At 34.9% G+C, this 26,934-nt stretch overlaps 1 protein-coding gene across 2 annotated transcripts in view; it reads right to left on the bottom strand.

Moving 5' to 3' along the window:
* The window catches only part of SPK1 (guanyl-nucleotide exchange factor), a 190,662-nt gene that overhangs the window by 88,846 nt on the left and 74,882 nt on the right, over positions 1 to 26,934 (bottom strand). For both annotated transcript variants that reach the window (XM_089806751.1, XM_089806752.1), the window contains one exon: positions 18,212 to 18,319. In XM_089806751.1, coding sequence (XP_089662877.1) covers positions 18,212 to 18,319 — 108 coding nt within the window. The remainder of the gene's footprint in view (positions 1 to 18,211; positions 18,320 to 26,934) is intronic.

Genomic DNA, 26,934 nt, shown 5'->3' with positions numbered 1-26,934 from the left:
CTACCTTAGACACCTTTCTAGTAGGTAGACTAGATACTCAAAGGCTGAGGCTGAGGCTGAGGCTGCAGCAGAGCTAGAGGATGATGATGAGGATGATAATGAGGCTTGAGCTGGAGCCTTGTTTTTATATTTTGTTTACAAATATTGATAGTGATATTGAATCACTTATAGACATACGTTTCAAACTTTCATGGATTTTCATCTTAGATTCTTACATACATTTATGATTTGATGTTTTATGGATCTTCATCTTACATACATTCTATGATTTGAATCATTATGATCATTTGATTTCTATTGACTTCAACTAGCCTACAATTTACATTTTAGTGCATAACATAGTTACGTATGTGATGGATTTTATGTTCCATGTTTATGTATGTTAAGTTTTAACCTCTATTTGATGATGTTATAGTGTGTTTAAGTTATATTCAATAAAGGGTGCATGAAATAAGTTTTAAATTGTTAAAATCTCTACATTTAAAGGGTCTTTTCAAATTTGTCGATTCATCGCCAATTCACGATTCGATTCGACTGTGCCAATTCTGATATGATTCCAATTCTCGTAACTTTGGGTCACTGGGTCTATATATCTAGCATTTCGTAAGTTACCCAGTTCACCTATCTAGCTACCCAGAACAGCTTGGAAACAAATTGGTCCATGGTCCTAGCCAAGTCCACCTATGGGTCCGGCCAGGGTCCGAGCCAAGGGGGATTGGTTTAAACTAGGCCACTCCCAGGTCAGGCCATGGCAAACTTGGACAGGCAAACTTCAAACCATAGTGCAGCCACAATGGTTTTGGATGCCCAGCTCAGATTTTATGCACAATTTAATTGGTTTTTGAAACCCACAATCCTAAAATGTTGATTCTAAAGCCTTATTGTAATGATCCCATCTTTTGCCCTTCACGTTCTTTTAGCAGTTGACCAAGTGTGTGTGCGTTAGCCTTGTTCTACATGGTCCCGAGGGCTAACGAAGGGTTTAATGGGATCCTGGAGTGTTTTGGCCTAGTCATTTCCAATTTGGGCCAAAACGAAGTTGATTTACTCAATTTCAGGCATATTTACTATTTTTAGTAAGTCGGCAAGACACAGTGCAGGTCAATTTTGGTGATTGGATTCGATACTCCTCGGTGAAAGCTTTCCGATGAGCTATCACTCGCATTATTCGGAGTCCAATTGCTAATACATTTTAATGCCTGAAGTTTTATTAAAGTAACGTCTAATTTAATTGTAAAATATTAAAGTGTTACTTTAATATTTATTTTATGGTGATGTGTACCCAAGGGAGACATAAGGGGTATTTTAATATATGTTTTATATATTACACATCTTTTATCCCACATTGCCCATATGAGTTGAGCGGACCCTTGGAAATAGAATAAAAGGAAGCATTTGTGGCTTCATTAGACAGGTTGAATATGAGAAGAAATTGGTGTGTGAGTTGCAGCTTTGTTCTTGGCATTTGAAGACGTCTATCCTCTCTTGTAACATTCTAGACGTCATTCCCTTGGGGTTTGGCCTTTGGAATTCTTTCTTATTGGCTTCATTATCAGGCAGTTTAGTTGCATTTCCGACTACAGGCAGATTTGATATTTTGCTCATATCTTCTTCACTACTTGTCCGACACTTATGCCGCTTGTAGGGAATGGTATTATGAAGGTAGTGGACTGATTGGAGGACAAAGTATTGTAGCAGCAAGTTCGTAAGCATGGGCTGGAGTATTATGACAATATTGCTGAAGTAATTAGTGAGTTGATAAATCTGCCATGTATTTGGTTTTATAATAACATTTTATTAGCAGCAGTTCATTTCCACTTTGCATATTATTGTTGTTTCTTTCTTGTTTATGTTGTATGATACCAATTCCATGCATGAAACACAACAAACAAATAAACGTTTGATTTCCGGAGTTATAAGGGGTTTTAAGAAGTTGAATGCAAACTGTTTGACATAATTCCTTTCAGCAATTTGGTTTAGTTTTTTGGGACATCCAGGGGTGCCCATTACACTTATCTTGGCTTCTAGCTATCATTTGTAGTGTGCAATAGGTTGTTTTCTCTTAGCCTTATCTTGGCTTCTAGCTATCATTTGTAGTGTGCAATAGGTTGTTTTCTCTTGACATCAAGCAAATAGGTAGTTGAGCAAGAGTTTGGTTGTCAAATAAGGAGTTAGACGATTGATTGTGGATTTTCATTGTTGATTCTAAAGCCTTATGTTGGCTTCTAGCTATCATTTGTAGTGTGCAATAGGTTGTTTTCTCTTGACATCGAGAAAATAGATAGTTGAGCAAGAGTTTGGTTGTCAAATAAGGAGAGGATTGATTGTGGATTTTCATTAAGTGTTTGTGTCTCTTCCTACACCTTTGCAAGCTTATACTAAGTGGCAAAGGTGATTTTTCCTTTTCCATTTGATTTTGTTTCTGTTTAAGTTTTTTCAATTCTCTTTCATTGTCCATAAGATCTACCTTTTTTTTAATTTCTCATTCTGTTGTCTTTATATTGAATATGTAAACATCCTTGTCATAGGAAAAGGAACTACAATGGCATCTACCTTCTCCTCTGTAAGCAATACTTAACAATGAATAGAACCACATTCTGATTCTCCTTTGTGGAAGTAAGTTGAATGTAAGAGCCCTTCTAGGAGGTGATGCATTACGTTGAAATGTCAAGGTTGTGATGTAGAAAGGAATAGTTCATATTATCCAGTGGTAAGTCATTTGTGTAGAATCCCTAGAAGAGGAGTTACAAAATGCCCTCGAAAAAACATGCACCTATACCAAATGAAACAATATTAAGATATACTGTGGAAAATGAAGGAGCAAAAGAGAGAAAAGCGCATAGACAAAATCCAATCATTGGTAGTAAAACTAGAAAAGGATCAAAGGGAATGCATCCCCCCTCTATAAACATTTTGATAGACGACCAATTTAATTGACTTTTGCCATCCATTCACAACCCTAAAAAATGGATTCTAAAGACTTGTGTTGGTTTTTAGCTTTCATTTGTGGTGTGCAAATAGGTTGTTTTCACTTGAGGTCAAGCAAATAGGTAGTTGAGCAAGAGTTTGGTTGTGCAAGGAGTTGAAAGATTGATTTGTGGATCTGCATTAAATGTTTGTGCCTCTTCCTACACCATTGTAATCTTATGATGAGTGGAAAAATTAAGTTCTTGTCCATTTCATTTAGTTTTTGTTTATGTTTTTTTTTTTTTTTTTTTCTTTTTTCTTTCATTGTCCATAAGATCTACCCTTTTTTTTATTTTTCATTCTCTTGCTTTTATATTTAATATGTATAAAATTTCTTGCCATAGGAAAAGGAACTCCAATAGCCTCTACCTCCTCTGTAGGCAATAGTGAAAAAACAATAGAAACACATTTGGAGTCTCCTTTGTGGAGGTATGTTGATTGTAAGAGCCCTTCTAGAAGGTGGTGCATTGCATTGAAATGTTTGGATTGTGATGTAAAAAGGAATAGTTCATATTAGCGGATGGTAGGTCATTTGTGTGGAATCTTGGGAAGAGGAGTCACAAAGTGCCTTGGAAATAATATGCATATGTGCCAAATGAAATAGCATTAAGATATATTGTGGAGGATGAAGCAAAAGAAGAGAGAGAAGCACGTAGACAAAATACAACAATTTGTAGTAAACCTTAAAAATGATTTCAAAAGAAAAGGACCATTAGAAACTGCATTTCAAAATGAGAGTTTGTAAATTGTCGACATTGATGTGGCACAATGCTTATATGCAAATGGGTTGCCTTTTAGTGTTATTTGCTCTCATGCTAGAAGAAGATGTTGAAAGTATTGAGGAAGGTACAAGAGGGTATAAGGGCCCTGGTTATGAGAGAGTGCAGAACAACTTGTTGGATAGAGAGGTCAAGGGGATTGAGGATGCATTGAAGCCCATACGAGATTCATGGAATGAGACAAGAGTATCAATTGTTTCAAATGGGTGAATATATGCCAGAAATCATCCCTTGATCAACCTCATAGCATTGTCCCATAACGGAGCAATGTTTTTTAAATTCGTGGATTGTGAGAGGCACATAAAAGATGGGTCATTTATTGTTGATATTCTCACTCTATCATTGAACAAGTGGGAGATAGAAATGGAGTCCAAGTCATAGAAAACAATGCAAAAAATTAAAGCTTCTCATTTGTTAGTTACAGAGCGATATCAGTATATCTTTTGGACACCTTGTACAGTCCATTCACCCAATCGTATGCTACAAACGATTGCTAGCAAAACTGGGTGGATCAAAGATGTGTATAAAGAGACTGAGAACATCCGAATGTTCGTCATAAACGGCCACAACTCAAGGAATTTTTAGATTATTCTCACATCTGGAGCTATTGAAGGTAAGTGAACTTGAACTTGAAATAGTAATTTATATTATTAAAAAAACTAGTATTTTACAATTAATGATATTTATAATTTGATTGTGTAATGTGTAGACCATTTAAAAGTATGTCTCTAATAGTTAAAATTTCTAGCTCTACTTTCTGTTACAAGTTGTTGGGACCCATTTTGCATCAAACTTAACCATCTCGAGGCGCAAGTGAAAGTGGCACTTTGCAAAATGGTAATCAACAATAATTGGACTATATGGAAGCAAAGAAACACTAAAAGGGCAACCAAAATTAACAAAGGATCTTGGATGACTCCTGGTGGGAACGCGTAGAGCATCTCCTTAGGTTCAATGACCCTATTATGAGGGTGCATCGATACACTAATATCGCTAGGCCTTGCCTTGGAGAGGTCTATGATGGCATAGACTCAATGCTTAAGAAGAGGAAGCAAATTGTAAATTAAAAAGAGCAAGATACCAAGGAGACCTTCTTCAAACAAAGCAAGCAATCCTTGTACAACAATGGAACAAGATGACCAATCTACATTTGCTTACCTGTGCATTGATATCGAAGTATTATAGCAACCAAAATATTGATCTACCAGGAAGGTTTCCACCATATAGAGTTTTACAAGTGTCTGATAGGTACAAGACACCATTTGAAAGACTCTTTCCTAGTGATGATATGTGAGATTTGATTTCAAGTGAGTTCACAAAGTGTGTGAATGAAAGAGGTTTAAGTAATGAGGCTCTTCCTCGTCAATTTAGGAATGATGATCATAGTTGGTGGTAACTCCATTGTGATGTCCGCAGTTCTTCAATTTCGAAAATAGGGACATTATTCTCAAAACCTGAATATTATTGATTATCTTCCATGGTTTGCATATGTCTTCTTATCATATTTCCTGATGCCCTTCCCTTTTGAATTTATTCTTCTTAGATATCAAGTCCATAATATGCTCAAAAGACATGACCGAACATGAGCAATTATTAATATTAGTTTAATAATTGTTTAACTATAATTAGATTATATTTATAATTATTAATATTTATAATCATATTTTATTTATTAGTTTATTATATCATTTAGTTCATTTTATAATTATAATGAGTTTATTATTGTTATCATAGAATCTTATTAATTATTACTTGTTTATTCCACTATATTATATTATTTAATTATCATTATTATAATAATTCAATCACTATAGTTACAATTATAATTATTACTATTTAATAATATATTATTATTTAATTTATTTAATCTTATATTATTTTATTTTATCTTTCCAAGATATTTTAATTATTTAAATCTTTTTTTATATTGATTATGTTACTAATCTCTTTAATATATTATTATTTATTCTATTATTAATTTACTTTAATTTTATTATTAAATCTTAAAAATACAGGGACATGACAGTCCGCCCTTCCTCAAATTGCTTGTCCTCAAGCAATGTGAATTACTCTTATATCCTACAACAACAATTTTAATTTGAGATCAGAAACGTCATTTATTTATAAATATAAACTTATCAAATAATATTAAATGTAAAATTTTATTAATGATTCAAGGGGTAGAACTTATCTTGATATGTTATAGTACTTCTATGCTCCATGTTATGCATTGTCTCTTGACAGATGTACCCCAAGAGAGACTTTGTCTTGCCTCAGGCCTCTAATTAATTCTTAGGAGAGACTTTATCTCTTCCTGAAGCCTTTTATGGATATCCCTTTAGGATTATCCCCCTTTATTTAATCCATAGGAGAGACTTTACCTCACCCTAAGGCCTCTATGGAGATCTCTCTAAAGACTATCCGTATCTATTAAATCCTTGGGAGAGACTTTATCTCATCCTAGGCCCTTATGGATATCCCTTTAGGAGTATCCATCTTTATTTAATCCTTAGGAGAGGCTTTATCTCGTCCTAGGCCTCTATGAGTATCCCTTTAGGATGTACTCATCTCTATTATCCTTGGGAGAGACTTTATCCCATCCCAGGCCTGTATGGATGTCCCTTTAGGACTATCCCTCTTTATTTAATCATTAGGAGAGACTTTATCTCACCCTAAGGCCTCTATGGATATCTCTTTAAGACTATCCATATCTATTAAATCCTTAGGAGAGGCTTTATCTCATCCTAGGCTTGTATGGATATCCCTTTATATAATCGATTTCATTAGATAAATTCATTTCAAGGTTCTTTTTTCTTTTCTTTCTTCACTATAATATGCTATTGATATGTGTTAAGGAATTCAGAGCTTTTCACCTAGCATATGAACTTGACCAATTCTATAATAATTGGTTTCATCTTAAATATCCTCCAATCTTTTATTTTATCATTCTGCCTCATTGCTATCATTAGATTGAATAGATGTTTGTCTTCTAATGACTAATTTAATAATCACTTCCTTTCAAACAAACAATCTTCCAAGTCGATCTTCTTAATAATGCTTATGGGGAGCGATTTCTGAAACCTTGGTGCTACACGATATGATAATCCTTACAACTATTATTAGCCTCCCAAAATTTCTTTGACCGTATGGAAAAAATTCCTGTTGTATATTATCAAGTTTGATCTATGGGATATCCAGCATATGATGTGTATGTGCATATCTCTGTATTTGCTCTTGGCACCACTCATGCATACTCATGACAGTCCCTCATCAATATACGTTTGAACGCTGATTATATCATCTTAATCAATTCACTCTTGTGCATTTTGTTTGTATAAACGTCTTCCTTTGATTAGAGCCACTAACATGTTACCGCTGTAGGTATATATCATTTGTTTATGTGTTAAAATGTTACATGTTTTATTTTCTCCATTGGGACTTCACATCTTCAGTAGTCACTTCTTGTCAATAGCCATCCATTGACATAGCGAGAGTTTATCGTAGAGCCTTTATCATATTCAAAATTTGCTTGAAAAATTTCTATGAGCTATCCACTCCAAGGCCTGGCTTCTATCACCATCACTGTGTATGGTTATCAATGTTTCTTTCAACGCTGGTCTCTAGAGGGGACTGTACGAAGAGCCAAAACTCCATTTCCATCATTCTCCCTTGCACTTGTAAACTCTTTTTGCTCCTGCTTGCTACTTGTTCAGCTTCATAAGGAGATGAGATGCCTGAAAACTTTGCAGAATTCCATTCGGTAACAGAACAATTATTGCTAAGAATAGAAGCCCTGGTAATCAGCATTTTGACTCACAATATTGTCGATACCCTGCACTTTGAAGTGACTGCAACAATTTTTGATGAAAACAATCTCTGAGCTACCCTTCAATCCTTCCCCCAAAGAAATCAATCATTCAAACAGCTTTAATCGTGTGTCCAAATATAATCAGACATAAATTCTCTGCAGTAATATGTGAATAAATACTATATTCGAAGCTTATATTTCTCTGCCAAACATCAGATCTTTATGTTTATTTCCCAAACATGATTATTAATTACTTCAATTCTGCAAATTGATATAACCCTTCAGGTTGGCAGGATAACCAAGCTCTGATACCACTGTGATGTCCCTAGTTCTTCCATTTAGACAATACGGACATTATTCTCAAACCCTGAATATTATTGTTTATCTTCCATGGTTTGCATATGTTTTCTTATCATATATTCTGATCTCATTTATCAAGTCCATATTATGCTCAAAAGACATGACCGAACATGAGCAATTATTTTTATTAGTTTAATAATTGTTTAACTATAATTAGATTATATTTATAATTATTAATATTTATAATCATATTTTATTTATTAGTTTATTATATCATTTAGTTCATTTTATAATTATAATGAGTTTATTATTGTTATCATAGAATCTTATTAATTATTACTTGTTTATTTCAATATATTATATTATTTAATTATCATTATTATAATAATTCAATCACTATAGTTACAATTATAATTATTACTATTTAATAATTTTTATTTTTATTTTTATTTAATCTTATATTATTTTATTTTATCTTTCCAAGATATTTTCATTATTTAAATCTTTTTTTATATTGTTTATCTTACTAATCTCTTTATTATATTTATAAAATAATAATATATTATTATTTATTCTATTATTAATTTACTTTAATTTTATTATTAAATCTTAAAAATACAGGGACATGACATCCATAGCCATAGACTCCAAATATTGCAGCCGCTTGCAATCAAAATTATAACACAAGTTTTTTTTTTTTTTGAAAGAAAGAAGAGTTTATTTCTCTTCATGGATTCCTAGTAATTTTTATTTTATAGGATTAATAATCTTATTTAAATTGTTTACTTAGTCTTGTCTTCATAGGTTCCTAGTTCATTTGTATCAAAGTGTGATGACCCCAAGTCGGAGGCTGTCCACAATCAAAGTTTAACATACATTATTATGCAAATAACTTAATTCATTTTAAAGAATGATATATGCTTTATAGTGCTTCTTGGAGTTAACATTATTTAACATTGATCCCTTATTTCCCTTCCTATACCTATCGTAAAGAGAGTGTGGATTTACTTGTCATAGGGCGCTTGACACCAATATCCTCTCTAGTTTTACTCTGCCTCTCCCTACACAACACCAACTATCAACTCCTAGGAGTATAGTGAGGGGATAAGAGAATTGACTAAAATGAAGCTAATTCCTTTGCATTACAAGACCAATATAATCCTACTTGATCATTTGACCATTCCTTCATTTAATGAATCAAATTCTATTTAATTATTTGCATACATATCTATGACATATATGTATTTGCTCTTAATATATAATCACCCTAATAAGTCAAATCTTGTATACTAAAACTTCTATCATATTCACTAAATTATACATCCTCCATATAAATCTTTTATAAATATAAAACATACTTGACTATAATTGTTATGATCAATATTCCCTTTCTCCCTATATAAGTTATGGTTATGTGTGGTACATCTCATCCCACATCTATTTGACCAAGAGCACTTACCTCCAACGCAACACCTTAATTCATCCAACTTGGCACTTTGCCAATTTGTACTTGGACCCTACAATGAGGACTTTACAGTAGATCGGAGTTAGTAAATAATTTTATATTGTCTTTTGTTTAATTGGTCGCTGCAGACCTTTTTACTTCGATTAATCACATATGTGTATTAAATGTTTTGTATTTGGATGGGACCCTATGCTTCGATAAGAAATCTTATTAAATCGCCGCGTGATGTGTCAGCAAATATACTTCTGCATATCAAGGTCTTGATAGATCGTGCTTCATTGTGCTCACCAACTATTCACTTCCTTGATTTGCTTGGTGCCTAATACCCTTTTTGGTGATTCGATGCAGTCAAACAAGCTCTTCCTCTATGTTTGATATCTATCCACTAATGGTAGTGAATATATATGATTGTTTTCAGGTTTGTTATTAAGTCACCTACTATCCTTTTCATAATGCCTTCTTCGATCGATGATGATTAATGTTATAAGACCTCAATGGTAATGTTCTTCGATGCTAATGTGATTATGGATACTACTTATAAATATATTGGTCAACAATCATGAAAAATCGTGCTCCATGCACTTACATGACCTTGCTAAGGTTTCAGTGACATGGCATTTTATATGTTTCTTAACATTATTTTTGGTTTGAGATTACTTTAATGATCATAGTAATGTTATAGGAAGTATTAATTGTTTGATATTGATTATACCACTAATATGTATTATTATTAAATCTAACAAATATATTAATTGAGCAACTTAGATGGTGTTCTATAAATTGAATAAAACAAATATATTTACATATTATTAATTATCATATTGATATATACATCATATTGGGGGTCTATGATGGTATATTTATTACTTATTATCTATTATTTGGGTTCATGACACAAAGAGAAATTAGACCACATATTCTTTCATCCACTCAATAAAGTGCAATAGGTTGCAATCAAGAAGAGCAGAAAACTTGGTCTATGTGCACTGCAACTTGTGCCTCAATCTCACACAAGAATAAAGAATACAAATAAGGTGAGACAAAGATGTGGGATTTAAATGCAGAGCTTGCTGGTTTGGATGCTCCCACTTCTCAGCTTAAAATTTCTCAATTTGAAGATTTTGAAACCAATAATGTTATCGGTGCAACTGATCCCATTGGCCTTAGCACTGCTTGTGAATCAACTAACACCAATGGAGAAGAAGTAGAAGAATATCAATAATTTTTCAATCCATTAGTTGAACTTGAAAGAATGATACTTGAACTTGATGCTATGATTTCTTACTTGAGATTTTAGTATTTTATATCTTTGATGTTGAAGTATATGATGCTATGATGGTATGATAATGAGTCATGATGATGATTACAAGTTTATGGTGCTTTTGTTATATAAATGTTTTCATGATACTAGGTGAGATTCTAATCTTAACTAACGCTTCTAAGTTGTGTAAATACTTCTATGAAGATGTCTATATATACATATACATAAATATATAAAACAATCAACATGCTTTTGTACTAACAAATTGAAACCCCTATTGAAATATTTGTTGTATTGGCAAACCAGTTCTTCCAAACCACACTTGAACCAACAACTTCGCGTATTTCCACACTATCTCTAGAGTTTTTCCGTGTGAAGGGTGTTGGGAGGTTGGTGCCTCCATCCCCTCTTGGTGAATGTACCATTCAGCATAGACCAATGGATTTGCACGTGCTTAATTGCCTCTCATGGATCCTTGTCTTTGGTTGTTGTGGCATCCATTGATAACTCGGGCTTTTGGTGTAACGGCAACAATGATTCCAACAAGTAGTATCAAAGAGCTAGCTTACGTGGTCCAATCCCTCAGGTCATGCTGAGGGGGGGATTGTTGGGAGGTTTGTGCCTCCGTCCCCTCTAGCTGAAGGTATGGTTCAGCATAAACCGATGGATTTGTGACATATGCTTAACTACCTCCCATGGATCCTTGTCTGTAGTTGTTGTGACGTTCATTGACAGCTCAAGCTTTTGGTGTAATGGCAACGGTGATTCCAACAAAGGGTTTCCTAGGTGAACAATGTTTGAACCTTAGGTCTAGAGGTTTTTTCATGATTTCACAAAAATCGTGGGTTTTTATGAATTTTGTACAATTTTATCCACAAAAACCGTGATTTTTTTGTAAAAAGGTTTTAACATTTCTTTGATTTACCCCAAAAACTGTGATCAAGAGTTTTCCTTTGCACAGTTTTTTCACACAAAAAAAATGGATTTTTTCTCCCTAGAGAATTTTCTGATTTTTTCCACAAAAATGATATTTGATATTGTTGTTCTCTAGGTTCTTTGAAGTTTTTCAAATATAATCATGAGAGGGTTTCACATGATTTTCCTAAAATCATGATCTCATTGGTTTTCCAATTTGACAGTTTTTTTTTTAAATCTACATCTTTTTGAGGCCATGGAGGGTTTCACAAATTTTACTCAAAATTGTGGTTCCAATTTGAGAAGTTGATCTAGGTGTAACTGTTGATGTTTGGTAGTTTTAGTCAAATAAACTTAATAATAATAATAATATATATATTTATATATGAGATAATAATATATATAATCAAAATTATTATTCTTAATTATTTAACTAAAGGAATAGACATGTCCCTTAAAGGGACATATCTCTTCGTGGCTTATATTCATTATATATAAGAGAGAAAGCTGCCTTCAAAACATATATACTACAAAGAAAATATAAGTACATTTGCAGCAATCCTCTATGAAACTCAACATGGTATCAGAGACAAGTTGAAAAAGAAATGTACACCAAATTATTTGTCAAATATTCAAACGGTTGATAAAAAGTAGCATAAGATTGAGGTATTTTTATTAGATGTTGCAAATACTGTAGCCAATGAATATGGATGCATATTCTATATATATATATATATATATATATATAGAGAGAGAGAGAGAGAGAGAGAGAGAGAGAGAGCGATAAGAAGATATTGAGAGAAACAAATTGTGTATCGCAAAGGATTATCAAATCGATTATGTATATATATATATATATATGAATCACTATGAAACTAGCGACAAGGAGAGATATTTGTTCAAGGAATTAAATGTGCAATGTGCGTGACAACAGAGAAATGGGATATACATTAAAGAGCTAATGAACACTCAAAAGCTAGAATCGTAATTGGAAGAGGCATAGAAATGAACAACCACCTTACTCCCTATTTGATAGGAAGGACATTTGAGAAGCTGCCCAAATCTAGTAGGACAAGCAATAGGAAGATTGGAAGAGACAAAACAAAGGATCGTGCCATGTGAGTCATTTTAGGAGCAGAATCAATATAATACCAAACAAATATACCTAATCTGCAAGGACTGACGTGGAGAAGAATAACTATTAAGAGCCCTACTTCCTAGTAACAAATGACAGGTGGACTGAAAGGGATAAATAAGACCTGTGTCACAAGGTTCGCCAAATTTTCGGCATGAGGTTCGAAATTTGGCGAATCTATGAAAAAAATGAAGTTCGGAAAAGTTCGTATCAAATTCGTACAATGAAAAATAACTCGGCTACCTTCTGAAACTGTATTATAACAATGCATCTTTTTAGAGTATATTGCATTGGTGGCTTGATGGCTAGGGCAAATATTTCAGTGTTTCATGCTGCTTGCAAATTTCGACTGCTTGGAAATCTACGTTGTGCACATTTTTGGCTATTGCTTGTAACTCGGTCGAGTTTCAGAAATGCTTATGTACCTGACGTTGCATAAAATCTTTGTCACCCATGGCTGTTGCCGTTTCGTTTCCTTGGTTGTGTTTGGTAACTGCTCGAAATCTCTATTGTCGTCGTTCTTTGAAGGTCGCACAAGTAGTCTAACATTAATGTTTTAATGTTTTCACACAATGTATAGTTAAACTTTTGATTTTAGGTTTCTTTTTTTTGTTTTTTTAATAGTTTAGTTTTTGTGCCTTTGAACTTTTATATGTAAATTTAGGTTAGTTTTAATTTGTTTGTGGATTAATGATAAATAGTTTCATGTTTATTTATTGTTTTAAAAGTAAAAAATTAATAAAAATATTTTTGTAATTTGAATACTTAGTATTTAGTACATTTTATTTATTATTAATATAATTTATTGATTAATCTATAAATAAGTAGTTTTATAAAGTTAGAATAAAAAATAAATATATTTTTATTTTATGTTTTAAAAGATATAGTTTAATTATTATATTTTATTAGTTTGTATTTACAGTTTGATATTTTAAAATGGAAACTAGTTTTATTTTAATTTAATTTTAAAGTTTGTGATAGAATTGTAATATATTCTATTTTATTTTTATGTTAATTAAAATAGTACAAGTGGCAATTGAATGGTTCTTAAAAGATCAAATTCTAAACTCTGAAATATGTATATAAAAACATCTTTGTAACCATCCTTTCACATGTTTCTTATGGTTAACTTCTGTTAAATGTAATGTCTTTTTGTTATAATTTCAAATCTAGTCTCTAATGTTAAGCTATTTGGATAATTTATCATATACTTATTTTTCTTTCAAAATTATATAAAGCGAATTTAATGTCGAATTTTTTTCGAATTTTTTGACCTTTGCAAACTTCGTCCGAACTTCATAGTTGTCGAACTCGAACTTGAACTTAAACCTTGTGACTTAGCATAAGACATCATATTAAACATCAACACACTAGACAAGTATACGGCAAAGGAAAATAAACCCACCCTCATCAACAAATTCTGGTAGGATACAATTACACGTTGGATCAACACCAAGCTGTAATTCTTAGGAAGATAAATCGAAAAGGATGGTCAAATAAGTATTATACAAGGATACGTCTCTCTTAAATTACGGACAAAAAGAAAAAAGTCTGCAAAATATTGTCTTTGAATGCCAATTGTACACAACAAATTAAATGTCGAATGCAAAATACATAGACATGATGCTCAGTGACTAAAGCATAGACAAATGACGATATCTGATTGGTTCAACCCTTATCGCAAGAAAATAAGGATATATTCATGTTACCATCAAGGGTGGTATTTATAAATTTGGTATTGAGAGGCCCATGTAGAAACCACAAACTGGGTGATACAATCTGACTCTGTTCACTACAAACCCGCGACCCCAACGACATCAAATTAAATCAGCAATTGTATAACAATGTCAATTTCTAAAGGTAATTGGGATTTTTCCAATATACCTACGTTTTTAATGAAAAAGTAACTAAGTCCTCATAAAATAATATTTAATATTGACTGAAGAGCTTTTTTCAATATTATTACAAATAATTCTTACGATAGAGTGAACCCTAAAATATTGATATAATTGAATTATTATTAGGAAAAGAGGATTTTTTCATTAATGAAATATTATGTTTTGCATTTCTAAAGAGATGCTACCTCTAAAGAATATTAAGTAGAATTTACTATGAGGAGATAATGATAAGATGAGGAGATAATCATAAGTTATATTGGAAGTAATAAAACAATGAGATAAGTATTTTACTATATTTGGAGTATTGTCCCTATTACTTTTACTGTCAATCTCTTATTTGAAATTCTATACTTATTACTATAAGAATTATGTGGCTTGATATTTTCCAAGAATGTTCTTGTAGGAAAAGAGGGAGTATGACATTTTATTAGAAGTAACCTTAAAAGAGAGGGAGCCGATAGAGGATATGATTCATTTATCCTTTGGTGATCTCGGTCATATTGATTCAAAGGAAGTAAATTATGTTGTTATGGATTTTCTAGTGATCAATATATTGTAGCAATCAAGAGGATTGTGATTCATGAATATACCTCGTAGCTATGTCATTTTAATGGGCCTACCCCCTGTGTAGATCTTGAGAAAGTGACAACTTCAAAATGATGTCACTTGTAATTGCAGAAGTTATTGAAAGGTGACAATCTTACAATAACTTAGTATTCTATTATGATGGATATCTTATGATCTCTATGCAGATCATGATGGATTATACTTTGCATGGTGGATGTTTACATGGTAAGCATTATGAGAATGTGTGTGCACATACCTTATAAATATGTTGAATGTGATGCGAATTGATGTTCTAGAGACCATTACATAGAGTATGTGGTGAATATCATACGACTTAATATTTTGGAGGCCATTACTCTAAGTACTTGGTGAATATCCTACATCTCGTTTTGGAGGCCATTACTCAAAGAGTATTTGGTGAATATCATATGTTAATATTTTGTAGATCAATACTCAAATGTGATATCAAAATGGTGAATATCATATGTTGATATTCTGCGGACTATTACCTTATTGAGTACATGGTGAGTATTGAGTGTTCATATTCTAAATACCATTACTCAGAGTATTCGGTGAATATCATATATTCTAAAGGCCAGTACTCATGTGATTTCAAAATGGTGGATATCTTTTGATCAATGATATCCTTAAAATTTGTCATGTACAATTTTAATTAAAGGTGTAATATTTGTCTTGTGTTTATCCTCCCTAGCTATGAGGGAGTGTTGATGTTTGGTAGCTTTAGTTAGATAAACTTAATAATAATAATAACATATATAATTATACATGAGATAACATTATATACAATCAGAATTGTTAGTATTCGTTATTAAATTAACAAATAAACATGTCCCTTCTTTGTGACTTAAATTCATTATATATAATGACAGAAAGCTGCCTTTGGAACATATATACTTCAAAGACAATATTAATACATTTGCAGCGATCCTCCATAAAACTCAACAGTAACTAGCTACAGGAAGGGAAAGCTTTATTACCCAGCACTAAGTCAGAAGATTTGTGGTTATCTTAATCACATCCAGAAGTTCTGCAATACCAAGGAGGGCCTCAATAGTACGTTCTTGTCACAAAGCATTTTGTAGCGTTACCCAAAGACACATTTCTAGCATAATTGACTCATTCGGGAAACATAAACATCCTGCAAACTCGGAATCATTTGGAAACCCATCCACTAATTGTCCCATAAAAAAAATTCAACTAATGTTTGGGTTTTGATGATTTGTTTGACTTCCACTCTCACGTAAACTCTCAATTTAAATTACTTAACACAAATGTCATATGTTAAGGTTATACAATGAATAAAAGCATGCTTAGACCATGTTTTCATGTTAATATTTAAATGTCCCATACATTCTAAATTTTCTCTTTTTTTTATAGTCGTCCCCACTGTAGTTCCCTTCTCTAGGAAAAAAATCTGTCTCAAAAACCCATTTCCTCGCCCCCCCATCACCCAGTCCTAAAATCCAAGGTAAATTAGTTTTGAAGCAACATGAAGGTATTAAAATAGTAATGTAGTGTTTCTACAATGGTCATCTTAGTTCGTTTGGCATGTTTCCTCTTCTTATATTTATGATTACTTCGTTTTGGAAACATTGTCTTATAATCTTTTATCAATAGAACTTTTTGTCTTATAATCTTTTAATAATAGATCCAGACTAAAGCAACCATTAAAAGGTATGATGTGATGAAGTGGGTCTAAAAAGCCATTATAGCACCACTATATATGTACAAGGCACCATTAGTTGGAAAAAAGCCCGGGCGTATAATATCTATGGGAACGATCTCCACCTCACTAGGTCAATGGCTACAATGACAGACATAGACATAGTAAATACTATTTTTTGCAATTCCACCCAAACCAACAGCGTCTCAACCAACAATGAAGCAACATCCATGTTTGTCTGTATACCTGTGGGCTGTGATACATGGATGAACTCGTATCACGACAGCAATTGGATCACATGCAGCAATATCCTTGCTCTGATCTTGAAAAAATCATCCAATCAAATTCCCATTATGCAAGCCAATAAAGTTGCTTTTTATTTCTTCAAAATAAGCCAAACACTAGTATCCATGATTCTGTATTGAAAACTCATGTCTACATTAGTTGACAAAAAAGATGAAATAAGGCTCTCTTTGAATGTTGTAGCTTAAATCAGTGAAATTCCCAATGCCAAAATAGTTGCCCTGTCCATTCAAAGTACGACAGATCCTAATTAAATCAACTCTTCCTTTTGCATATATGGCCTGGCTTGGCTTGCACAGGAGAAAAACTATTATTGTCTTTGTGTGGTCAATTATATAACGATACAATACTTCTAAAGAGCTTGCTTTCCCTAATCCATCAAAACACAATACCTGTCAAATACTTGAAGGCAGTCACAAGAAATTATGAACTTGTTTACATATCGTTTTTTATTAAAAAATTGCTTCTTTGGGAATAAAATAGGAAAACTAGTTATTTAGCATTACAATTAGACTTTTTCCATTAGCCCCATTTTCTTTTAGGGAGGAACATAAAGATAAGAGATAAAAAAGGGAAAGGATACTAGTGTCTGTATAACTCCGTGAATCTATCGGACTCAGATAGAGGACCCAAATGGCTTTATGCTGCAGCCTCTATATGTTAATACTCCAACAGAAGTTTATATTGTTAGAGTCTCAGTACACGCCAAAAAATCCAGAAGGTTTTTTCTCTGTATACATTTACCTTTAATTTTTACGCTGAAGGAATTACCTGTATACATCATATGTTAATATTTTTCTAACCAAAGTAAACAAAAATCAACCATCAATCTTCCACATTTCGTGCAAATTTGTGAATTGTCTCACTCTCAGTACACAAAAGCAAAAGCAATAAGCAATGCAGTTATGCCATAATTTAACAAAAGACAATAGGTTTTGCTAGAACTGAATGAGATATTGGCCTAGAAACATAAACATAAATAATAATTTCATATAATCAATTTAAAAGCACAAAAAATACTTAATTCGTGTGCAAGCAATTCAGAAAGAATGTTCAATAAGAGAATGGAACACCACTCAGTGTGTTCTGAGTAAACAAAAACAAAAGAACCACAATAAGCTTGACAAACCTGAAGAGTTTCACCACCATCCCCAATAAGATGCAGAAGCATATTTATGGTGGGCTGTAAAAACTGCAGCAATGCAGTAGAATCAACATTTTTCAAGCTATTAATGGCCTGCAAAAGATACCAAGCTATAAGACATCTGAGCCAACCGAGTGCAATCACTGCTATTGAACAAGACACAACAAACTTTTAACTAAAAACATAAAATAACAGATGAATATGGTTTGGCCAGTTAAATCCTTCAGCAATACAGTGGAATAAAAATTTTAAGAGCTGTAAACTGCTCTGATTATGCAATCTGACTGGTATTCAACCCAACCAATTATGTGGATCCAAATAAAGGGACTTCTAATACAAATCTCTACAAATACATGTCTTCGAATTTACAAAATATAAAACCTACAGTAGTAAGACTCTGTCTGGAAAAAAACAATCTAGTAAATTAATAAAATAACATTCATACAAAAATGAAAAATAAGTGAACTTTTCAAAAAAAAAGATTAACATGTTTATAAGAGGGGAAATTTACTCCATCAGCCCAAGTAAAATAAGTACTCCCTTGAGCAGGCATCCAGCCAAATGTGCTCTCTCATACTGAGGTGTCATCCAGCAAAACAGTTTAATCAACATAGGTTGTCTCGGAAGACTGAAAAGCAGTGAATAAGAGATTTATAACAAGTACAGAGTTCAATACAGGCTTAAAAATCCACATAGTACTTGATGTATACTACCGGCATTGTATTGGTAAAGCTATAAAATGTTTAAAATTTGTAAAACAAGGACTGAAACGTACTGTCAGGGTTTTCAAGTATATAAATATCCCCCGGAATGTTCTGTATCATTGTGCCTATAATTGAGATTGACCAAAGCGTCAGTTTTCAGCCTCAAGCCAGTTTGGTGATGCAAAGCACATATGAACAGCAGCAAGAACCAAATCAGCAACAACACCAAGGTCACTGTATGATTGGCTTCATGCCATAGACTGGCTTGATACCATCGATGAACAGTATCCTCTCAATGATGTCAATGTACTTTACTTTTCAACCAAAAGAAAAGGTTAAAATTTACAAAAACTCCAATTGTGGAGTACAATTAACTCTAGGTATGGCATTGATTCTGATCTTATGCTAGAAGGAAGAAAAATAGCCTATGAAAGTTGCCAACTCCAAGTTAAGAACCTGGATAAACCTATTGATAAGATAGAAATGTTGCCCATTCTACATCTTGTCAAGCCATGTCATCTTCAATTGTTTGAGAATAATTCACATACAAAAAGGATTGCAACAGATTGCAATACTTGTTGGAACCACAAATATCATAAGGGCAGCAAGACTCGGTCACTCAAATATTGAGACATCATTTTGAGACCATCTAAAGACAGTAATGGAATGCAGCATCCAAGGTACTTGAAACAGAGAAGATAGGTAGCTCTTACCTTACACTATTTCAGTTCTGCATAGTCCACTAAATATAGAAGGCAAGAATAGAAGGCTATGAGAGTTAAATATTCTGAGAATTGTTCTTATATACTAACAGCTTCAAAATTCGATGCTTGGTAGTTTATCTGAAACTGATTCATTAATTAGCTTATCCATTTTTGTCTAACAGCAACAAATTCTTCCGTTGACTGCGTGAAGCGGTAGATTCCTCTGCTGACTGTGAGTGGGGTGGCAGATTCTTCCACTGCTTACTTCTGATAACAGCAGTACTTTGCATTAAAGAACCATTTTGTATTCTGAAAGGATCTACCTTTACATCAGTCGTTCCTTCCTTTTTCATAGTTTATCATGCAATCGAGCATGTATGCTGCATTATAACTTTTCCAAATTATTTTTTCTACAGGTAATCACTATCTTCAGTCTTGCCACGCAATATAATTCAGTGGTTTTTTTCAACATGCCATGTGAAGCCACCTCAACTCTACCACGATAAGAAGGTAACAAGACTCTAGACCTTGGATCCAATACAGTGCAAGGCAAGCATTGCAGATTTTAAATGTTAGTTAATGAAACTAGAAGCACATTGGGTTTACTGCAATTTACTGTGATTGTTAATTCGTTATAAAACACAATGACCTATCTGAGATAATTAGATGTTTCATTGGATAATGGTTGTAGCTGAGAATGCATGCTAATGTGTAATGTCCCCTTCTCTGTGCTAGCCTTAATGGCACCTAGTTGGTCTATCTTCCCATCCGGATAGGCTAACGCCATGTGATTTAGGATGCCAGCCAGTCACAGGATTTTAGGTTTCAGTTGAGGAGATTTTAATTGGGAAATCCTAAGGTTTAAGTCACTTTATTTTATTGAGTTCAAATATAAAGAACTTTATTATTTAAATGACTTAAGTGACTAAAAGATGAAATAGTCTTTTATCCCATACTGCTAAGATGTTTATATCTCACCACACTTCGAGGTGATATAAGGAAGCTTGTACATTGTGATTGACAACAAATATATGATATTATAAGAATCTGGTCTGGTTGCTTACATGTGACTGGATATTTCTCAAGAATGAAACACATTAAGGAAAAAGGTGAAGCTGGCTGCAAACCTGGCTTTCACATTGTGCTTTCAGAACTAAGGATTGATTTAACACTTTGAGTCTCGAGAGATTAAAGTCCCATGACTGATCAGGAATGGAAGTCAAGAGGCTGTTAACACATAGAATATTGTTGGCATTTGGAGTTGAGACAGCAAGGGGTGAGATCCACCACCCACTGCAGTAGAAGAAGGCACCTACGTAAGTACCTTACACTCTCAGCAAGTTTGGATAACGTTGTTTTAGCAGAAAATACAGTAAAAGAAACGTAGCAGATGATAGTGACTGGGCAGTGCCTACGCTCCTCCCAAGGTGGGTTCCACAAGTGATTTCATCACTCACCAATAACAAGCGGAGCTAATAACCGATATACCATATGGGGGCTGGAAAGTCTACAAGACATTAAACATTGGCAGTTCGAAAATCACTCCCAGTCATAACATACAGAGATCGGAGGGTCTGTTAAGACGTGAATAGCACTACTGATATTACAGAGCAGCAACACGACATCGCAGGGTCTCTCTCTTCACTTATTGCGCAGGGTCTCACACTAACACATGCTCGAACCAGTGAAGCTGGAGGTAGGATGAGAATATGGTCGCAGCCGGAATAACACATACTCGTGAGGAATATTATATAACACCAGAAATTTGGACATGAACGCTGGAGGACATTCCCATTACAGTCAGATAACATAGAGGTCTTCACATTAACCACGAAATTACATGGTAATTCTCCAACCTACACTTCAATCACGGTATGTTCTTTCTATTTGTAGTTGGAGAAATCTGTCATCAGTACTTGTGCCACAGCTGTTGGTTTATTAACAAGACTATATTTCGTTATTGTAATGTTGTGTTATTGAACCACCATCTAAGAATCTGATTGGAAGAACACGTTTTTTCATAGTTTAATAAAACTATTGCATATCATTTCTGTTAGTGATCAGTACAGTCGCTTGTCTGTAATAATTTTGCTTAAGGATTGGATTTCTTAACAAATGTTTGACAAAATTCCCGTTAGTCCAAGTTCTCTATTTCTGATAAAAACCAGCATAGCATACTACAGTGGTATCACAGCTATAGGTCCTGCCATCTTGTGGGATAAACAGGAAATAAAATGACACCAGGGTATGAGGAAGAAACCTTATAAGTTTAGTCACCTCCAACAGGAACAAGCAAACTCTTCCGAGCAAATTGATATTGAGGATAGTTATTCAGTGGATGAGGAATTGATTTTTTGAACAGGTGAACAAGCTGAACAGACTAAATAGGTTGATCAGATTGAACAGGCAGAACAGGAATGCAACATTCAAATGGCACATGATGAAGCTGAACCGGATCGAGAAGTAGGGGAAACATTGCGGGCTATTAGAGATGGGCAGAAAAACATAGCTGATGCACTTCAGCAACTTGCAGCTAATATACAGCAATTAGCCCCTATTGACAAGAGAGCTCCAAGCCATCACAGTGGAGGTAGTAGTGTAGTGGCATCCCTCCGAGCTGTTAGGGCTCCCACACGAAACACTGACAAGCCTTTAATGCTAGTTTTTAGTGCAGGGGAAGAGGTAGCACCACCAACGACACCAAATTTACTACCTGACAATGTTATGGCAATGTAGGATGAATGGGATTTGTTTCTTGATCCAATTAAACAAAATATGTCCTTTGTCCAATATCTAAATCAGAAAAGGGAGTCAAATAAACAGCAGCAGGACAAGAGACCTAGAGCAACAAACAAAGACTTAAAGCATGCTATGAACAAATTATCTCTCCCTACTTTTGATGGCAACAGTGAGACATCTGCAAGAGCTTGGATTCACAAGCTAGATACTTACCTAACACTTAAACCTTTGTCAGAGACAGAAGCCATCAGGTTTGTTACGATGCACTTAGAGGGGGAGGCATATGATTGGTGGCATCACAGGTTAGTTACCCAAGATAATGCTCTCATTACATCTTATAAGACTTTCAGCTCTAAGCGGATTACTCACTTTGACAAGAAGGGTATAGAGGTCTATTACAGGGATTTGGCACAATTAGGACAAGGTAGATCTCTAGATGATTTCATTGACGAGTTTCAATGGATCTTGGTGATGGTTCCAGATATGGCAAAACAGCGCAAGGTAATGTTGTTCACCGAGGGTTTATAGGATAGATATATAAGTTTGGTTAAGGTACTTAAACCAAACATTATGGATGATGCTATTAAGATCACACACGATCTAGCGTCACCCTCTTCGATATTACAGCCCCCAAAGAAAACATATAATGGATCCACTTCATTCCAGAAGAACAAAAACCAGCATAAGACTACACATCCCAGGATGGACTTTGAGACACGGAATGAACTCGGGTGGAAGAAGCTATGCTTCACTTGCAAAGAGCCATAGACACTAGATCATAGATGCCTTGGCAAAGCCAAGATACATTATGTAGAGGTGCTTTCAGAGGAGGAGGATGAGTAGCAAGAGGGCAACGATGTTGATGGCAGTGATGAGGAGGAGAATGAGGATCGACCACCTAGAGGGAGGAAGAAGGAAGGTACCCGGGGGTAGCCTCCTATCATAGCATCACTTTCTAGCGAACCCACAGGACACCCCTTTCGTTTGATAGGAATTGTCAGAGGATAGTGTATTATATGTCTCTTGGATACAGGTGCCTCGCATAACTTCATAACCTCACGATGGGTTACCAAGAGGAAGTTACAAATTGACGACACACCTGGGTTTGAGGTTAGGGTGGCAGGAGGTGAGAGATTAAGATGCCCAAGGAAGGTGTTAGGACTTCTTATTCATTTTGATGATTTCCTTCTTGAGGCAGATTTTTATGTGGTGGATTTAGATGGACTAGATGCCATGTTGGGGAGACAGTGGTTGCAGACCATACGCAGATATACGGCTGATCACGAGAAGATGCAGTTGGAGTTCTTACAGGATGGCCGACATGGAATCCTCAAGGCTATGCCAAAGGGTGAACCCAGGTTGATTTCAGCTCACAGGATGGAGACCATTATGAGGCATGATGACATCGAGTGGGCAGCACACTATTTTATTTCCTCTAAGGCTACTTTAGACTTAGGACAGCAGCTTCATATTGACATTCAGCCAAAGGGTTTTTGAGGATATACCTCCAAGTATTCCCCCAAACAGAGGATTTGAGCATATCATAGAGTTGGAGGAGGGCGCCAAACCCGTCATCACGACACCATATCATCATCCCAGGCATTATAAGGAGGATATAGAAAAGACGATTAAGGAGCTTCTAGACATGGGGCACATCAGGCCTAGCCTCAGTTCTTTTTCTTCTTTAGTAGTATTGGTGAAGAAGCAGGATGACACTCTACGCATGTTTATTGATTACCGTGCTCTCAACAAGAGGACCATCAAGAACAAGTACCCAATCCCTCACATTGATGAGCTACTGGATGAGTTACATGGGGCAGTTTACTTCTCAAAGATAGATCTCATATCAGGGTACCATCAGATATGGGTTCGCGAGGAGGATGTGCAAAAGACAACCTTTTGACGTCACCATGGTCACTATGAGTTCTTGGTTATGCCATTTAGACTCACTAATGCACCAACTACATTTCAATCATGTATGAACCACATCTTTCATAAGCAACTAGGGAAGAGCATATTTGACGTAGTGCAAGGAAGGAGAATTCCCAAACGAGATGTCCAAACCCCCAACAAACAACCACACAGCGGATATATAACAAAACAACAATAATGTAAGATCTGATACAAAATCACAACTCTTTATTCATAGATATAACTGATTACATGCAATATGCCCGACTGTAAGGCCTTCCGAGTTAGGGCCAACTACAAACAGCAATTACAAAATCGGTTCTGCAAGACCCAACAAGATCCAACTTACAAACCCAATCCCAACTAGTCCAGATACACAACTGGATAAGAACATCAAGAAAATCCACACTTGTACTCTCAGGTCCACCAAGCAATCCTCTAGTTCTCAAGCCGCAGCCCTACCTCTTCAAAATTCGCATCTACACTTCATCCCCTTCTCCAAGTTGAAATGATAACTCCCTAAAGACTCCACAAAACCCCTTACTTATGCCCATCTAAGCCACAAGTCGGCCTAGCTCATTACAAACTAAATTAAATCCCTTACATTAAATATAGGTTGAGCCACAAGTCGGCCACAACACAAATTAAATACCCATACATAAATTAAATGCCAATGTCGGCTCACAAAGAACTTGGCACAAACAGAACCAAAACCAATACTGGCACTTGGCACATACATGAACGCTCGGCATCCACTACAAAACTCAACATGCACACTAACACTCGGCATCCACTAGAAAACTCAGCACCAACAAGTTCACTCGGCACATTAAGGAACACTCGGTCAACACAAGATTATTACAGTAACTCGGCATCCACTTGGAGCTACAGTAACTCAGCATCCACTAGAGCTACAATTACTCAAAATCCACTAGAGCTACAGTAACTCGGCATAAACTAACCAGCTTAGCAACAACAAAAAATTGAAAACCATTGACACTCGGCTCCAACATGCAGTATTGCAAGAAAGCCTAGGATGCTCCTACATCAGTATTAGTATTTTTTGATGACATATTGATTTTTAGCATAACTTGGGAGGAGCACTTGTAGCATCTAGATGAGGTACTCGGTATCATAGAGGAGCACTCGTTGTTTGCTAAGGAATCTAAGTGTGAGTTCAGGTTGATCGAGATTGTTTACCTTGGTCACTTGATTGGTGTAGTTGGGGTGAAGGTACATCAAAAAAAGATTCAGGCAATCCTAGATTGGCCACCACCAAGGAATATATTAGACTTGAGAGGTTTCATGGGTCTTTGCTCTTACTACAGGAGGTTCGCTAGAGGTTTCTCTCAGATAGTGGCTCCCCTCACCGACCTCGAATGGAAAGGGGCTTTCAGATGGACAGTTGAGGCAAAGGAGACCTTTGATAGGCTCAAACAGGTGATGAACACATGCCCAGTCTTGGCACTACCAGATTTCCCTCGACCATTTATTCTTGAGGGTGATGCTTCAGGGAGTGGTATTGGCACGATGCTCATACAGGCTAGACATCCAATTGCTTATGAGAGCGGGAAGCTCAAGGATGGTGAGAGACTGTACTCCACTTATGAAATGTAGATGTTGGCTATTATGCATACTCTAGCCAAGTTCAGATAGTACCTACTATCACAATAGTTTGCACTACTTCCTAGAAAAGAAGGATCTTAATGAGAGACAACAAAAGTAGGTCAGCAAGATTCAGGCCTATGATTTTGACATTGAGTAAGTCAAAGGTAAGAACAATGTAGTTGCTGATGCACTTTCCAGGAGGCTATGGATGCAGGATACCAGAGTCTTACGAAGAACAATACTTGGGTTCTTTCTAATCTTCCTCCAAAGGAAGAAGACAATTAGCTACAAATCAGTGTATGAGGTCAAGTATTATGCAGATGGTACCTTAGATAAATACAAGCCCAAATTAGTTGCAAAAGGGTTTCCATAGTGGGAGGCCATTAATTATGAGGAGACTATTGCTCCTACAACTAAGTCGAGTACAATTCTTCCTCTTCTCACCATTGCAATTCAATTGGATGGAAAGTCCATTGCGACCTCTCGGTTTTAAGGTTGTTGACAAAGACCGCCAAGTCTTTCAACTCAATAAAGCACTATATGGCCTCAAACAACCCCTTGAGCGTGGTACATCAAGACTGATTAGTACTTGGTTGCTCATGGTTTTCAATGTTGTCCTTCTAACAGTAATTTATATATCAAATACTTTGGTGATAATATTCTCTTTCTTGTTGTCTATGTGGATGACTTGGTCATTACTAGCAGTTCAGCAAATTTGATTGCAGAAACCAAACATGACTTGCGCAAGGATTTTGATATAACAAATTTGGGGTTTTTCCTTTGGCTGCTGGAATTAGACTGGAATAGGCATTTGTAAATACCCAAATTTCAAATCCTCAGTTTGGGTGCGACAAATAATTGGGAATAGGCAATTATATTCCCATTTTGCCCCAAAAATGAGCATTTACAATTCTACCTAAATAGGTGGAATATCAAATTCCCATTCCTATTCCCATTTTCCTTTTGACTATTTGATAAAAAATTGAAGTTTGTTTTAAAAACATTTACCTCATACATAAGAAATACTGAGTGTTATTGTCGG

Source organism: Cupressus sempervirens, chromosome 10 (assembly GCF_028749045.1).
Source record: "Cupressus sempervirens isolate cs-2001-9-10 chromosome 10, ASM2874904v1, whole genome shotgun sequence".
NCBI classification, from domain to species: domain Eukaryota; kingdom Viridiplantae; phylum Streptophyta; class Pinopsida; order Cupressales; family Cupressaceae; genus Cupressus; species Cupressus sempervirens.
The sequence above is the reverse complement of the archived record's forward strand: the minus strand, read 5'-3'. Positions and strand labels throughout refer to the sequence as shown.